Below are 18,032 nucleotides of genomic sequence, written 5' to 3'. Positions count from 1 at the left end.
CGGCTCAGGGCGTGATCCCAGCGTCATGGGATCAAGCCCCACATCAGGCTCCTCCACTATGAGCCTGCAACTTCCTCTCCCACTCCCCCTGCTTGTGTTCCCTCTCTTGATGGCTGTCTCTATCTCTGTCAAATAAATAAATAAAATCTTTAAAAAAAGAAAAAGAAAATGCATTTATATATATATATATATATATATATATATATATATATATATATATATCTCATTGTGGAGAATGCTTTTTGAGTATCACACAAAATTCAAGAGTGGGAAAGAAAGGAAAAGAATCATTGAGTATACAAAAAAATAAGAAATATTTTTTTTCCGGGGTGCTGGGTGGCTCAGTCGGTTAAGCATCTGCCTTCAGCTCAGGTCATGATCCCAGGGTCCTGGTATCAAGCCCTGCATCGGGCTCCTTGCTCAGCAGGGAGCCTACTTCTCCCTCTGCCTGCTGCCCCCCTGCTTGTGTGCTTTCTCTCTGACAGATAAATAATAAATAAAATCGTAAAAAAAAAAAAGAAAAAGGAAATATTTTTCCCTTGGCATGAAACACTAATTACTGTCAAAAGAAAAATACAAGTATGAAACAACTTAGATATGTACAATAGACAAATATATAAACAACTCCTATAAATCACTAAAAAAATAGAAAAAAATGACAAAAGAAATACAGTTATCTCTTAAGGTTGATGTTCACCTTTTTTTTTTTTATAAGAGAAATGAAATTTAAAAATACAGTGAAAAAACAAACTACAGTGAGATCCCAGATTAGTGTTTTGCTAATGGTGTGGAGAAACAAGTACTTTCATATGTTCTTTGTGGAGTTGTATCTCGGTACTATCATGGAGAGAAGGAAGATTAAGTAACAGCTTTCAAAATTACACTTAGATCCTTTGGTCCAGCAATTTCATTTCTAAGGATATATCCTAGAGATGCAAAATGTGTACATGAGTACTGTTATTTATTGCAACATTGCTTGAGCTGGCAAAAGATCGAAAAATAACCCAAACATCTAACAAACCTGCTCTTAGATCACAGAGCTAGGCATCTAGGTCCAGAGCTCTGTCCACGCAGAGTAAGGGCTGTCCTTTTCTTATGCATGCGTTGGCATGGTATGAACCAGCATTGACTCATTTCTCAAAGGGAGAACTTAAAAACTGTGAAGCAGTCCTAGATTTTTAATTTTTTCGACCTTTATTGTTATCTTGCCCACACATAATTTAATTACATGTTTACCCAACTTTATCAAGTCCTTGCAAAGCATTTCTGATCCAGCTTTAATAAAATAGAAACAACTTTCTTTCTGTAACCATTTTTCATGAGCTTATGTAATAAGTAAATTAATCATGTAATTAACCTATTACAATGAAGATACAGAGAAATGACAGTTGGCATCAGCTCAGTGGGCAGGAGTGGCTGTGCTCTGGCATGACAAAGAGTTGCCTGCCTGCTTCCAGCATCCGCCAACCAGGATATTAGTTGGTAAATCTGAAAGAGAGGTTGGAGAGTTTGGTTAATCTAGCAAGTTAGTTAAGTGTGCATCTAAGAGAGCTTTTATTACATGCAGACAATAAGTAAAGAGCAATCTACTGTGTTGCAAAATAAATAAAATCAGAGCAATGCTAATACGCAGTGATTTGCTGCTGTCTTCACATTGTTATGTTGTGACTGCTTTGTCTTCATTTATGACTCCATATGAGCCCACGTTCTTTCCAATGTGCTGCAGGCTTTGGTTAAAGAGTTACAAAGTGATGTCCATGAGATAAGGCAACAAATTAGAGAGTTTCAAAAAATGCGAAAAAACAGGGATGCTCGCAAGACCTCAACCCATAAAGTCCAGACCTTGGCAGCTTCAATCCTGAACATTTCACGGTCAGATCTAGAGGAAATAATGGATACAGAAGATGAAATGGTAAGATCATTTAAATATTTATTGATAAAGGGCTTTTAACACATTGAATTTAAGCACATACTTTTATTTGTTTTATAATTCTTAGAGTCTCCTCTTCGAGATAATATTAATGAAGGTCAGCTTAGTAATGTACGCCTGAAAGTTACATCAGGGCTATTAGCCAATTCAGAAAACATTTAGAGAAATTTCACTGTATGATACAGAAATAAGCCAGTACATAAAACCTTTAGAACTGCGTGTTTGTTATTCAGGTCAGTTATTCAAGTCCTTTCCTGTCTCTTCTATTTTCTTTAATTTAGTTAATCATATATCTTGTAAGCTAGTATTTTTAATTAAACCAATTTGAATGGATTCAGTTAAGGTGGGTCATCATTGATTTGAGGACTTTTCCTCCTAGATGAGCAAAAGTAGTAAATCTAGCTTTCCTAGCTAAATTCAAAATTATTGCTGATCAAGTTAAAGAAAAAACATATATTTATGGCTTTAAGTTGGGTAAAGTCCTCCTGTCTGAGTGAATTTCTGTGCATATAGATATGGGTCCTCAGTAGCTGCTCTCTACCTCCTAGGAGGCCAGTGCATTTTTCACATAGTTATGACCTCTTAGATAGCAGAATCTCATCCTGTGTACCGTCTTCTGTGAAACCTGAGAGTGATACTCAATCCTGTTCTCCCATTAAGTCTCTGAACTTTGATACATGAATATTAGATGTGGTTGTTTAGAAACATTAAAGAGATGATGGCGCTGGTAGCTTCCCAATAAATATTTGCTCAATGAATAAGTAAAATGATAGACTTAAATATTTGTATGAGAACATCCTTCAGCCCCCAATTAGCTGTTCCAAAAACTTCTGGAGAAAATAAAACAGAAAAACTTCTGGTGTAGAGCAGATCTACAATTTGCAGAGGTTTTTAATAAAACTGCCAAGAATTCTTAAAAAAGAGGTCAAAGGAATCCTGCAGAGATGGTTTTCATCCCATGGGTGAATGGGATAGTGAACTCTCCGTTTCCTATTTTCAGCACCCAAGCTACAATGCCTGTGACTTTCTACACTTTGAATTCACTTTGTGAATTCTGAACTTTGAAGTACAAGAGCATTATCAAATACAGTATCACATGTAAGACACACAGGAAATGATAGTGTCTCTGGCAAGGGTATTAACTATACTTACTATAGACGCTTAATTAAAATGTATTGATTGATAGTGAGAATCCTAGCAAAAAATTAGGGTTGAGTGCTCCACTGTTCCCTAAGAGTTGTAAAACAAGTAGATTACCAGAATCCCCCATGTGTATGTGTGTGTGTGCACGTGTATGTAGATACATATTCTAGAAGATAGGCCCCTCAGCTTTGGGTGGTCTCAGGAGATGCCCTCTCTGGGCTTACAGATTAGTTGCCCCCTTCGGGTATATGAATGAGGAGATCTCTCTCTATAGTCCCAAAGAGTAGCTGGCACATTTCTGTGAAGAAAGGGCACCCCGGCCTCTGGGCAGATACATTCTAGAGCCAGAATATACAGCACTATGAAATGCATATCACCCAGCCTTCAGTGGACATCCTCCTGGAAGAAGGACTCCCTTAGAAATCACACTGTTCTGAGAAGGACCTGTGCACCTTGATACATTTACTAGATTTAATTATAGATCAGGGCTTAGTTAGACAGATGCCTGCATCTTTTCAGAGGTCTAGAGAGTTGACAGACTTGTCCAAGCAGAGCCCAAACCAGCTGACTTATATTCTATAACCACACTGAACTCTAGTAAATTCATATAAAAACAATGAGAACCTACGCAAAGTGCCTTGCCCAATACCTGGCATCTAGTAAATTTCAACAATTGTTCATTTTCCAAGCCCTTCCCTTTTTTGTAAGCTGAATCATGATCTTAACTGAATAATCCGCTGCACATATGAGTACATTATACTTTCAGAAATATTTTACCTTGATCATTGAGGGGTTGAAAATATTTAGGAGCTTACTTCTACTTGAAGTAGAAGCCTCCCTTGCCCATCAGTTGGTTATTGGATGTTTAAAACAAGCAAGCATTTAAAAACACTGGAGCCATGCCATGTCCTATTTTGTTTGCAATTGTAACGGTTACTCCTTAATTATCTATTGACAAGTCAGATTTTTAAATTAATATAAGGTTTTATGTTATCTTACAAGGGTCACTTGTAAATGATTCTTTTATACAGCTTTGTCTTATTTTTCACTTTTTTAATTGCTTTCGGCGCCACCTCTGTCCCTACCTTGAGCTCCACTGTGAAGGCAGAAATAAAATATTCTTGAATTGTATTGTGAAATAGAGAAATACAGCTTTATCTCCCACGTGTCAGTATTTATAAATTAAATATTAAGAGCACAGATTTGCATATTCCCTACTTTGGAAGGACAGGCTGGTCTTTACTGAATCCTTTACTGAATCTCTTTAAATTTATTCGGTATCTAACAGTATGATCAAGTTCATTGTAAATGCAATTAACACCGGTGTTTTGATTTTCTTCCTTTAGGACATAGAAAGGACAAGGATAGATGCTGAGAATGATCGAGAATGGCTGTTGTACATTCAGAAACTTCTTGAAGGACAGGTATTTCATTTTTCTGCTTCATCTCTAAAAACTTCTAAAAAAAAAAAAAACATATTCCAAGCCTTACACTTTTCCTCGATGTCTAACTTTTTGTAAACACTTACCACATCATTTACTTCTGTTAGGTAAAGAAGTATTCCAATAAGTAGACAGGAAAGTTAACCCTCTATTTGTACTTGTGGACTTAACAAATGAAACAAATGCCTTGGGAAGAGCCGACACAGGTCTTAGCAAATGCATTAATTAAATTATTGAGTCCACCTCTAGGCTTGCTACACTGAAAAGGATCCATTCTCTCAGCCCTCTTAGGAAAAGAGATTCTTTATTATGTGTCTTTAAAGTTGGTAGTTGATATGGACACCTGAGGAGTTCATGGGTTTCGGTGACCTTTTACTATGGACCTGTTTCCAGTCAATTCATGTTTTCCTCACAGCCAGACAGCTGTTTATTACTGTGTCTTCCCGCATTCTCTACAATATTTTCTACTGAGACCTCGAGCAGCTTGTTAGTGGGAAGTAAATATTGATTTGGCATCCTGTCAATGCAGAAAGAATGAAAAAATTTCCACCAGAGGCCCCTCAAACATTTTCCTATCGACATTTTCTGGGCCGAGTGGAAAGCTGCATAGAGGATGACAAGGCCAAGACGAGTTGAAATCCCTGAGGGGTCCATTGAGACTGCTGCTGTGACCTGTGTGATACTTTTTCTTCCCTTTCAAGTATTTTTTTAATACACATAGAGTCTGCTGGGATGTGCCCCTCTTGTAAGTGATCAAGGGCAGTTTATTGGCAGGTGAGAGCCCTGCCTTTCTAGTCATAGCCGGCTTTTGATTTGACATCACCGACAGCACATAATGTATTCGAAAACTTTTTCATTACAGTTCTTTTGGCTGGACCTAATTGTCTCTTTTAGAAATGAACCAAGAATTGAAAGAGCTAACATGTGTTTTTCAAAAAAGAAAAGAAAATTGTTAATGTCCTGTAAGTTTTGGAAAGTCATCGTATATGTTTCTGTGTAAAGATTAAAAATAAAAGCAGATTTAAATGCAGTTATTTTACATTTATATTAACAAACAGCAGTATCTATCCTTTTGGAAAAGTCAAAGACAAGTAAAATCATATAGGAGCTACTGATATTCTTAGTATCAGTTTTGTACATCTTTGAAACATTATCAGGAATCACTTCAATACTAACAGACGGTGATGGGCAATCTTTGGCTTAAAGTTGTTCAAGTGCAGACGTGCAGACGCTGGACAGAGTCTTCTATGGTGACAACTTGCTTTTGAGAAGAAAGGCCATGTCTTAATGATGTTGCACACCCACACCAAGCCCCGTGCCCGGCACATCGAAGGAGCTCAGTAATGATTGCGTCGGGTTATATTTTTAAGCTTGAGAATGATAAAAAGAAACTTCTGAATGAATTTTTTTAATGTTCAACATGTAAGTACGACCCTTTAATCTGGAACTTCCATCGGTTATGAACATAAAAATCATACGTCCACGTGTGTACATCTTTATTAAATTTCACGGAAGCGACATTGGCACCAGCGAGCCCTGACTCTTCTGCCGTACCTGCGTAGACGAGCACACGCACATTCCGCGTTATCGGGGTGCGTGCTTATTCTGTTGAGTTAGTGCAGAAAAATCCTGTTGAAAACGGCATTAGACCGCTTAATACTACAGTTTGATGTAGTGCCTTTTTGTGCCACTGAGCCTGGACTCTGGAATATAATTGCCTGGCAGTATTGATTTAATTGCCCGGGTTTATTTGTGGACTCCTAATTATTGACCGGAGGTAAATTTAATGGGGCGGCCTTTATGAACACCGGGAAGGCTCTGCTGTTGCTGTTCTACACAATGAACTGCACCGTGGGCCTTTAGATCAGTTTTCAAGCTAATTTTATTCCACTGTGACAGTATGAAAACATTGACAAAGTCAAAGACTTTTTATTTTTATTACTGACATAGGTGGTTTTGCTGATGTCTTTGAATGTTGTGAGAAAAAAACAGGGACTTCATTGGCTGCACTTGGATGTCACTTCGTAATTACACCCAGGAGAAAAATCTATAAAATAGAAAACATCTCTCTCTTTTTTTTTAGCCTCCTTTTCTTCTGTCTCAGTTCCAGCAATTATATTTGTCCTGAGTTGTAGAAAAGGTTTTCTTTGTCCACCGGTTTGGTGAGAGGCTAAGTGATGCTCACAGGATCATGTGGACAGAAGCGTGTGTGCTCCTTCCTACGTCCACTGAGTAGGACATACAGCCCCGTGTGTCTGGGTTACATGATCATCAAGCTGTGGGATAATTGCGCACCTTTCCTTAAAAAACGAATTAATTCAATATTGATATTTTTTTAATAATAATATTTTTATTATATTATGTTAGTCACCATACAGTACATCCCTAGTTTTTGATGTAAAGTTCCATGATTCATTACCTGCGTATAACACCCAGTGCACCATGCAATACGCGAAATAAGTCAAGCAGAGAAAGACAATTACAATATTGATATTTGATTCTTAAAATATTTTGAAGATAAGATCAGATTGTCAGAAAACCTCTCTTTTACGTCCTCCCTCTGCGTTGGGTGCTGTGTATAAGGGAATTCTCAGATCCGAGGAGTCAGTCTGGCTCTGTGGTTTTAGCTTTGGTTTAAGGATTAGGCCATGAAATTATTTTCTTGCAAAGAAATTTTTCTCTGCATTCATTGGATGAAAATTTGTATCGATACGACATTTACCCCAAAATAAAAAGCTGCTCTGCCGATGTGGCGACGTGGGACTCGAGTATAAGAGTATAATGCCTACTGCTGTCTGTTAGCCGGATTCCCTGGGAACTAAAAGGTCTACAGCCTTAACTTTCCTATATTTAATACAGAATGCAAGGATATGTCCTCATTCCTGCAAGTGGCCCTGATACGATTGATAAATTTATACATTTAATCTTTATTGGCACCTAACCTTTATCCCACAGATTAATAGCAATAAAAATTACACTTAAGGAAATCTAATATCTATTGCCATTTTTTTATGGTACAGTTGCCTTTTAATTTCTTTGAATATTTCTACTTGGAGTAATTCCTCTTTAACATTATTGCGTTTTTAAAAACTTATCATTTATGACAGAGACAAACAAGCAAGTTAATGATTACAATAGGATGGGGGAACCCTTCAAAATTAGTTTTTCTATAGTTTAAGGAGTGAAAGGAAAAAACAGAGATAGGAAAAGTAGGCTGGGACCAAACTAGGAAAGCTTTTGAGCAGGAAAGGTATATGATGAGGGTTGTGCTTTAGAACAAATACCTGACATCAGCAAACAGCAGGTTTGGAGGGAGAGAGACGGGGAGCAGGAAGATAGTTGAGGCAAAGGGTAATGAGGGCCTGCATGTGCCGTCGCCATAAAAAGAGAAAGAATGAGAAAGATGTGATCCACGTTACAGTGATTGAATCAATAGCAGTAATGAGATAAGGTGAAGTCAGAAAGCAGAAACCATAGAAGGGTGAGTTTAATACCCTCCATAAAGAGACAGATGATGATACCTTTAAGAGTTTGAGGGACCCAAAGACATAGATCGGATTTGGTAGGGAGTACGTGCCAGTACAGAAGCCATAGGAAATTTAGTAGGTGCATCCCATTACAATATTCAAGGACTCACGAGTTTTCATTAATTCAGCCTAGCCTTCTCTCCGGCTCTTCTCAGTGAAACTGAGCCTCTTTCAACTCAAGAACAAAAAGCAAAGAAATTGATTTGAGCAGACATTTCTGCGAGAAGATAAACAAATAGCTAATAAGCACATGAAAAGGTGCTCAACAGCATCAACCATTAGGGAAATGCAAACCAAAACCCGCAATGAGACACTGCTTCACCCCTGGTAGGATGGCTGTAATGAAAAAGACAGACAACACTGAGGGTTGGTGAGGAAGGGGAGAAACTGGAACCCTCACCTCATGCGTTGCTGCTGGGAATGTAAAATGATGCCAGTCCTGTGAAACAGTCTGTCAGCTCTTCAGAAAGTTAAGGAGAGAGATTATATAGCCCAGCAGTTTCATCCCCTAGGTGGATGCCCACAATAAATGAAAACACATCTCCAAAAAAAAAAAAAAAGAAAAAAATCCTACATGAATGTTCTCAATGGCGTTATTCCTAATACCTCAAAAGTAGAAACAACCCAAAGGTACATCAACTGATGAATAGATTAACAAAAGGTGGCAAATAAACATGGGCTGTTTATTATTCAGCCATAAAATGGAATGAAGGATTGGTACGTGCGACAACACGGAGGAACCTTTAACTCTTACGCTATGTGAAAGAAGCCATAGACAAAAGGCCACATGTAGTATGATTGCATTCATATGGAATGTCCAGAATGGGCAGATCTATAAACACAGAAAGTAGATTAGTGGTTGCCAGGGGATGGGGGGCTGGGGAGGTGGGGAGGGGCTGCTAATGGGTACAGGGTTTCTTCTGAGAGTGATGAAAGTGTTCTGGAATGAGATAGTGGTGATAGTCGCAAAACCTTGTGAATATACTAAAAACCAGTGAATTATACACTTTAAAGTGGTGAATTTTGTGTTATGTGAACTGCATCTCCATTTAAAAAATGCTCTCCTTGATATTGAAAGAGAAAAAAAAGAATACATTTAAAAGTAAATGCAGTAAATTTCTTATATCATATGTGCCATTTCCTCCACCATTAATTAGCAGAGATTGCCTTTTTAAAAGCCTTTGAATTTGAATTTCTGTCTATTGGCCATACTTATGAATAAATGAGATAAATTATTTTGTTTCTTATTTAATTTGTTTCCTTTCAGTTGGCACAGAAGGAGATGCCCCCTGTGATACTCTGATCAATACTACCTTCTCATATATCCAAACTAGGAGTGGTTTGTACTCTGCCCTCTAAGAAACAGCTGTATATTTGTTCTGCCCATTCTGACCCTCAAAATTAAAATTGTAATAGAGGTCATTTAGCTTTGTTTTCAGGCCTTAAAAATACGTGAAACAGTCCTTTTTGATTGGGACTTGAAAAGGCAATGGAGGGAATTAGAGGAGATAAAACCAAACCTATGCTATGGAATCCTTTCAAAAATCCTATACTAAGTACCCCCTACGTACCAGGAGATGTTTCAGGTTTGGGGTACAGAAGTGGACCAAGGAGACAGAAATTACTGCCTTCATGGAGCTTAAATTTCTGGGGGTGGAGGACAATAATCAAAGAGTTAAAATGGATCAACTGTGAAATTTATTAAACAACTTGAACAGAATTATGGGTGTATATATTAAAATATGTATACTTGGACAAAACAATATACACTTATAAACACAATATGGTTCTTTACTAGGATTTGTATAAAAAGCTTGAGCAAGAAATGGCTGGAAAATGTTTCTTGATTTCGTTGTGTTGTTGCCCTGTTCTTTGTTATTTGCTCATCCTTTTCTGCACTTCATTCAGCCCGTTTTAGTCCACTTTTTTGGAGATCATATTCTTGCATTGGGACTGTATCAAAAATTCCTTCTGCCTTCAGCTGTTGTGAATTTAAAGTACGAAACTTGATCAGTGGTTTTTCTTTAGCTTTAAATATCCCTGTTCCTATTAGTTGCTTCAGATCTTGCAAATGCTGAAATTTAAAATGGCTCTTTCCCCAGTGCCCTCTCTGCAAAATATGCTTACTTTCTACAGAATCCTTGCAATACGGCAGTGAGAAGGGTTTTATAAATCTCCCTGGCTTTTGTAAATAGAGTACCTTCCGGCCTGAAGGTTAACTGAAAGTTTCTCCTTAGAACTCTGAACACATCTACTCTGTTGCACTTACAACACATGCTTACACATGCGTGCGTACTCACACACTCACCCTTGCTCACACACATCAACCCACACACTCAACCACCCACAGGTTTCTCACATCTAGGTGAAATAGCAAGAGTTCAAATTTTTCCATTCAAAGCCTTCCTGGGTTTTTTTTTTTTTTAATTTAACAATGTTAAACCTTCTTTCATGTTTCCAGTAAAAGCAAGTATACTACATAAAATTTAACATCTTTATTTTCAGGATGACTCAAGCGAGGTTAAAGTCAGTTTGTGTTTTAAAAGCAGTATCTTCTCGATAATAGTTTTCAAACCCAGAACAAGGATGAAAATGGTGAAAATGTTCATTTGCCCCTTAGATTTAAAAAGTTACTCTTATTTCATTTTTGTTCTTTTAACACAAAAATTTTCCATTTTCTATTTTTAAGAGCACATTCCAATTAGTGCTCAAGCTTTAAGTTATCTATATGTTTAATAGTCATGGACTTTAGGCTTTGTTTTTCTTTCCACTGTTGCTCTCAAACATCTGCAGCCATCATTCACATCTTACCTTTATACAGAAACACCTCTAAATGAAACCACAATTTGTAAGTGTGAGGGACAAATCTGAGATGGTGTCAGCGACACACCAGTTCCTAAAGGCGAACATCTGTAGGTGTTTACATGTAAGATAAGCCGAAGTCCGTGTGAAATCTAGGGAAATTTCTCCGGGATAGAAATCACTGTTCGTGGCAGGGACAGCCCGAATGACTAGGAAGACCTGCTTGAAGACTACAGTACGCACCAAGCAAAACTCAGTTGTTCCAATGTCCCAGTTACATTTCCATCCCCAGAAACCTCACGTGGTATCCCTGCTCGCCTGTCTGTGTTTCCCACTCTGTCGAAGAGGTCAAGCTTGTGGAACTCTGTATTGACATACCCAAGAGTATCACTTCTCCTGTGTTATGCAAGAGAGAGGAAGAACTCACGCAGGCTTTCTGGACTTCGGGGCCCCTGGCATAGGCCATCTAAAATGCAACCCTAGGCAACATGATTGTTGGGTTTGTTGTTTCAGATACATTTCCTGGGATAAGTGAGAAAGTTTGCTCTTGGACACTTCAGTCCACTTCAGTCCAACTCCAAAATCCTATCAGTGAGAGGATCGCCGTGCTTTCTGTGTCTGACAGAGTTCCCTCCAGAATGCATGTAGAGAGATTTTAATTGATGCTAAACTCCCAAGTAAAATGAACCGGCACCTAATCTAGACTAAAGTAGCAGAAAGTTCAGGTCTCCTGGTCTTCGTGTTTTTAAGACGTTTTGCAATTAAAAAAACCAAAACAAAAAACAGGGCAAACAAGCAGACCGTGTGAATGTTTAAAGCACTTTCCAAGGCATTTCATATTTAAGGAGAGTCTTAACTGTACCCAGTCTATAGCTGTAGGCTGAAAACTGATGTTTGTTTGGTACAATAGGATTTTGAAGAACTCTCTTGAATCACAGTGGATTAAATTATGTTCCATCAGTCTTCAGGTGAACTATAATTTGTAAGATTTAAGAATTAATAATAATCTGTAAATGATAAAAATGATTACTCTCAGTTGACGAAAATAGCCAGTGAACTCAGAATGCCATTCTTAACCACTCTCAGAAAACAAGAGTTTTCATTACTCCATCCTAGACTAAGCAGAAGTTTTTATCTGTGCAGTCTATGGAAGAAGTTTGCCAAATAAGTGGATAGTGCGAACTTGGCAAGAAAGGCTATTTGTAAACCCAGCACTGCTAATACGCTCATTATTTGAATATGTATTGAGTCTACTCCATGAGTAAGGAGCAATTAATAATGTAGGAGGGACATGTGCTTACAATTTTTTGGTTAACAGTTCCTTTCAGTTATTATAATCATTTGAAGTGTTTTGTAATTCTGGCTTTTCCTTAGACTTCCTCTAAGTTTGTTTCCGTTATTAAGGATCTTATTATAAAGTTACATTAATTTTATATTTTATAAAATTGCAGTCGATCCTTATATATTAAAAAAAAAAAAAACACGAAAACTTCTGAAAGGCCTCTTTGAGAGCCGGCCTTATACTTCCCAGTGAACAACAAGTCATAAAAGCATGTACAGTGAGCACTGTGTTCAGAGGAAAAAATTCAGAATCGGTTTATAAAAAAGGAAATAGAACCATTGAATTAAAGTAAACATCTCCAACCAACTTGTAAGATATATGAACTCTCATTTCATATTAGATAGATAATAACATTCTTCTGACCTATTCGCAGGGCAGAAAGACGTGCACATACGGTGCATCGTGATTAAAAGATTGAGTGCTTTTTGAAATCCATATGTGTTAGCCTCCATACAAAGCTTAAAAGAAGCTTACAATCCAATAAAACAGGATTGACAAACAGTTGTGCTTAACCGTGGGGCTTTACGTTTTATTGGGAGCCGGAGGACGAGAATAAAGTGAGTTGTCAGTAGTAAATTAGTAAATGGACCTCTTGTTCCACCTTGGAGGCTTCCTGCAAGACAAATTCTTTGAGATAGATTTTTTGCAAAGGAAGTAAAATTTCTGAGTGTATGACATGTTGAAAACTGTTCAGATCCCGAGATAATAAGGTTTAATTTTTAACTTGAAAATGTGATATGCAAATAAGATGATGAATGTCGGCACATGTGGCCTGATGAAAGTACCGGGTGACGTCATTACATAAGCAATTACAGAAGCAGCATGTTTCCCAAAGTGTGTTCCATGGACTGACTGCTGGTTCCACATGATAAATAGACTATGTGAAAAGCATGGACCAAATGAACTCAGAAACAGGATATTGCATTGCCCTCTTGGAGACACACAGTGCCTGTTAGTATCTTAAAGCCTCTAAGAAATCCTGAAATCAAGGAAGTTTTTAAAGTTTGGTTTCCCAAACTTATTTGGTCATAGAACCCTTTTTTTCCTTGACCTTTTGTTTCTACCAGGAAGAAACGGGAGGTTATTCTCATCTTGTTTGTCTGCTTTTTTTTTTTAATAATTTTTTTAATGTTTTATTTATTTATTTATTTATTTGAGAGAGAGAGTGCGTGCGGGAGCCTGAGGAGGGGGTGGGAAGGAGCAGAGGGAGAGGGACCAGCAGATTCACCCCATGCGGGGCTCCCTCCCACAACCCTGAGATCACAACTTGAGCTGAAATCAAGAGTCAGAGGCTTAACCAACTGAGCCACCCAGGCGCCCCTGTTTGTCTGCTTTTTTGATGAGAATGTGTATGGGACTGACAGCCATGGCCAACATTAAAGAAAGGTGCCTGATAGTTTTCTTCTTTTTTCGTATGTTCATTTCTTTAACATCTATTAATGCCCTGAGAATTTAAATTACCTCATTTATAAGACCGACAGTTTTGCCAAATAAAACCCCTTTTTGCCTCCCAGAAGGGCAATCTGTCAAAGTAAGGATTTGCTTTTAGTATCTTGCAGAAGGAAGTCTAACATTCTTCTTCCTTCTGTCTAAGATGCATTTCCCCCACATTTTCGTATTTCTGACATTGAATGCCAACACAGTATGTATATATTTATGTGGAAGGGTTGGGGTTTTTTCTGAGAAAAAGCTGTTTTTAAGTGAATGTGTGGATTTTCTGTGCAAGTCTGTCTTCAGAACTGAAGAAATGTGATATTTTGGTATTTTGGTACGTTATGACTTCTTCAGTGGTAAGTTTCAAGGAAGACAACGTGTGAAGCTCCTGGCATGGACTTAGGCTGCCCTAAGGAGAAGGCAGTTTGTTAGAAAGACGAGAGAGAAGTTTAACTAGAATCTTAGTTAGAAACTTGATATCTGAGGCAATGCTATGAAACAGCTTTGGTCTTGCTTCTTTCCTGGGCCAAGTCATCTGTTTGCCTGTTGTTTCACTACCACTGGCCAATCTTTGCTGTTTTCCCCCCAATTCAGATTCAAAAAAGAGCCATTCTGTTCGGTTTAGCTAATTATAATACCCTAGCTGAGCGCAGCTGGTGCCGATGGGGGACGCTGCCAGTGGTCATCCTACCACCAAAAAAGGGCCTGATGCCACTTCCCTGCAGGAAAGGGGACTGGGCGTGACAAGCATTCCCAACTAACACAATCAGAGAAAGAAAAGCAGTCTTTCCCTGGTTAATCCACAGGACAACTCCAAGAAGTGACTTAATGAACTTCTTAATTGTTAGAAACCTCTTCTGTGAGACTAGAGAACTGGACGGGAGATGGAAGCAAGTTGGAGGAGCTGTGTGAGTAATTAGATAACGGTTTAGATTTTCTCCTACTTGCAGCACACACGTGCATTGTACGGGTTGGAGTTCTCCAGGAAGCCCGGGGAAACAGAGGGAACAATGAAACTTTACCAGAAAAGTTATATAAATTATGAAATTTAAAAATGTACTCTACATTTCATAAGCTCAGCAGTTTGCAACATGTGTATTACACTTTGATATGCCAAACTTTTCTATAACAACTTAATCAATGGGTATACTTTTGCCATTTTTTTTCCCTCTGAAATTTTACCCTACAACTCGAGGTGTTCGGCTCCAACACAGACAAGTGTATTGATAGTTCTCTCTCATTCTTTGATGAGTGATGAGCATACAGTACGACTTCTGTGGGCCTGTGGGCCCTGGAGTTGGCTGTAACCTGCTATTGATCAGCTGATTGAAGACGAATGGCTTAGCTGCTTGTATTGCAGATTACATCATTAACATGGTCAGTAAACCATGAATTGTTCAATAAGGCGTTTATCTTTTTTCATTTTACTTCTGCTCTTTTATCATTTTTATTATAAAAGACAAAATTACCCCCACTAACCGGTAAGATCAGCTGAAAAGAGACCCAGTAGGGTACCATTATGGGTGCAAAGTTGCAGATAGCCGAGTTCTAATGGTTTAATGATACTTAGTGTATGTTTTCGAGCTGGAGAAAATATAGAGTTTTGATATCTTTTTTTCTGTGTTTCTCTTCCAGCTTCCTTTTGCCTCCTATTTACTAGAAGCAGTGCTGGAGAAAATAAATGAAAGAAAGAAACTAGTCGAAGGATATTTCACAATTATGAAAGATATTAGATGATATTACCATGGAGAACTTTTTTCCAGAAATGAAAACTTTTTGCACGGTGTGACTGGAAAACATGCATTACCATCCTGATACAGTTTCTGCTCCAACTATCAGTAGTCAGGTTCGATACCAAAATAGGAAGTCTCTGAAGCTAATTAATTGCTGAGCAAGTGAAACTAATTAAGTACATAGCCATTTAAAAGGAAATAGTGTAGCATTTGATTGTTGAATACAAATATTGCCACAAATCAATGCAAACTTAAAAATGATTTCCCTTCCAGTGCATTCAAAGAAATCAGAACAATCTTGGACACACAAATTGGTCTGAATAGGAGAAGAAAAAGGTGTAACTGAGGGTTTAATGTTTTAAGTTTTATAAAGACACTAGGCTATTGACATAGAACACTATAAAAGGCCTTAAATCATACAATGAAGAACACATTTGTATTGTAAGCAAATATAAAATGTGAAGCATCATTATCTTAAGGATGAGCATTTAATGAAATAAATTGTGTGGTCCAGTTTTATCTGTTCTCAATGTACTGGATGACATAGGAGATACTGTATTTTCCCAGAACTATGTGGCAAAAATAAAAACATTTTCTCCTTCTCTCCCTTTCTTTTTTTAAGTTCACAAGACTTCGTGTGCTCCTCTAAATTAGCAAGGGACCACAAACCCAGTGTCTAAAATCAGGTCTAGCATAACTCCTACTGTGGTCAACTAGTTAAAGTTAATTTCTTAAAGTTAAATTCTTAACAATGATGTCATCTTCTTTAGATTTCCAAATATTCTCACCCCATTTCACCTTTTACCATGTTCCTGCCGCGTGTGACCTTTTTAGGAAAAGGTTCCTCTAATTCACCAAACTTCTGCCTGCCTCCAGCCTTTACTCTTGCTATTCTTTTTCTAGAATACTCTGTACTCAACTTATCTCATGACTGTCTCATCATGACTTTTCTCCTCATTCAGGATCACCTTACCTGTTCCCTCAGAGACACATTCCCTGGCCATTTACTATTTAATTTCCTTCATCACAGAAAATTATCTGTTTTACCTGTTCACATATTTATCTTCTTGTTAATTTGTCCTCCCCACCCCCTTTAGAATATAGGTCCCCTGAAATTAAGGCAGTGGTTGGCATATTATGGCCCACAAGCCAAATCTGGACTGCTACCTGTTTTTGTGTGGCCCACAAGCTAAGAATAATTTTTACATTATCAAATGGTTTAAAACAAAAGGAGAATATATTTTGTAGCATGTGAAAGTTATATGAGATTCAAATTTTAGTGTCCATCAATAAAGTTTTATTGGAACACAGTGATGCTCATTTATTCATGTATTGTTTATGGCTGCTTTCAAGCTATTGTAGTGCAGGTAAGTGTGCGGCCCAGACCACATGTGGTGCTATGGTCACTTTGCACTACTTCTTGGCTAGCTACAAATCACAATGACACAATTATAACTTGACAGCTTTTCAAGTGCCACGAGTACTACTCTACTGTGCTTAAAAAAAAAAAAATACCAGTACATACCCACCATGTCAAAATAAGAAGAGAAAAATGACTATCAAATGTCATACTTTTTAGGGCACAGTGGAGTGTGGACTATCTTACTGTTGAACTCGGTGGCAAACCATCGTGTTTATTGTACGAGGACATTTGACCTGAGCTAAAGGAATGCCCTGTCTATTGACATTACCAGCTATTATGAATACTCGTGACTGTATTCCCAACTCGGAAGAAGTTATAAAATTTAAAATGTAGTATCTAATCACAGCAGAATTTTGTTTCAAAGATAAAAATGTGACTGCACAGTATTACCCTGATACCAAAACCAAATTAAGGACACTCCAAAGAAGGAAAACGTGGTAGGCTAAAACACGGCCTCCAAAGATGTCTACCTCCTAATTCCTGAAACCTGTGAATTTGTTACCGTTTATGGCAAAAAGGACTTTGCAAATGTGATTAAGCTGAGGATCTTGAGTGGGGAGATTATCGTGGATACTCTGGGCCTGATGTCTTCCAAGAAGGAGGCAAGAGGAGTCAGAGAGCAGCGTTACCACAAAAGCAGAGGCACAGAGAAATTTGACAACGCTACCCAACAGCTTTCAGCGTAGAGGAAAAGGGCCAGGGGCCAAAGACTATAGGCAGTCCTTGGACACCAAAAAAGGCAAGAAAATTGATTCCCCCCCACAGAGCCTCCAGGAAAAAAAAAAAAAACAGCGTTGTTGACACCTTGACGTTAGCCTAGTGAAACTGATTTTGCAGATCTGCAACTACAAGAGAATAAGTTTTTGCCTTTTTAAGTCGCTAAGTTTGTGGTAATTTGTGATTGCAGCAATAGAAAACCAATACAGTTTTCTAAAATTCTGTTTAGAATTATCGATATTTATGAGGGACATTGGTCAGAAGATACAAAATCAAGGCTGATTCTGTATTCAAAAACCAATGTAAGACATGTAAACAGCCCAAAGGAGAAATTTCACATGATCATAGAATTTTAGAAAAACATTTGAAAAAATTCAACACACATGCATGAGAGAAAAAAAAAAAAAACTCAGAAAATTAAGAACTTCCTCAGTTTGATGAGAACCATCACAAAAAGCCTACAGCTAACATTATACTTAATGTTGGAAGATTGAACACTTCCCCCTAAGATCAGGAAAAGGCAAGCATGTCTATCTACT

At 37.9% G+C, this 18,032-nt stretch overlaps 1 protein-coding gene across 5 annotated transcripts in view; it reads left to right on the top strand.

Annotated features, from left to right (window-relative positions):
* Positions 1–16,661, top strand: part of CNTLN (centlein) — a 286,705-nt gene extending 270,044 nt beyond the window's left edge. For 4 of the 5 annotated variants that reach the window (XM_087869621.1, XM_045780217.2, XM_045780215.2 and 1 more), the window contains 3 exons: positions 1,727–1,912; positions 4,420–4,497; positions 15,256–16,661. In XM_087869621.1, the coding sequence (XP_087725747.1) occupies positions 1,727–1,912; positions 4,420–4,497; positions 15,256–15,357 (366 nt within the window). In that variant the 3' untranslated portion in view covers positions 15,358–16,661. Of the gene's footprint in view, positions 1–1,726; positions 1,913–4,419; positions 4,498–5,721; positions 5,938–15,255 lie in introns of all 5 variants that reach the window. The other variant, XR_015727497.1, reaches the window with a different exon arrangement.
* Positions 16,662–18,032: the final 1,371 nt, after the last annotated feature.

This window comes from Ursus americanus, chromosome 18 (assembly GCF_024610735.1).
Source record: "Ursus americanus isolate L20-20 chromosome 18, mUrsAme1.1.p, whole genome shotgun sequence".
In the NCBI taxonomy this organism is placed as follows: Eukaryota; Metazoa; Chordata; class Mammalia; order Carnivora; family Ursidae; genus Ursus; species Ursus americanus.
Note: the sequence above shows the minus strand (reverse complement) of the source record. Positions and strands in the feature narration are given on the sequence as shown.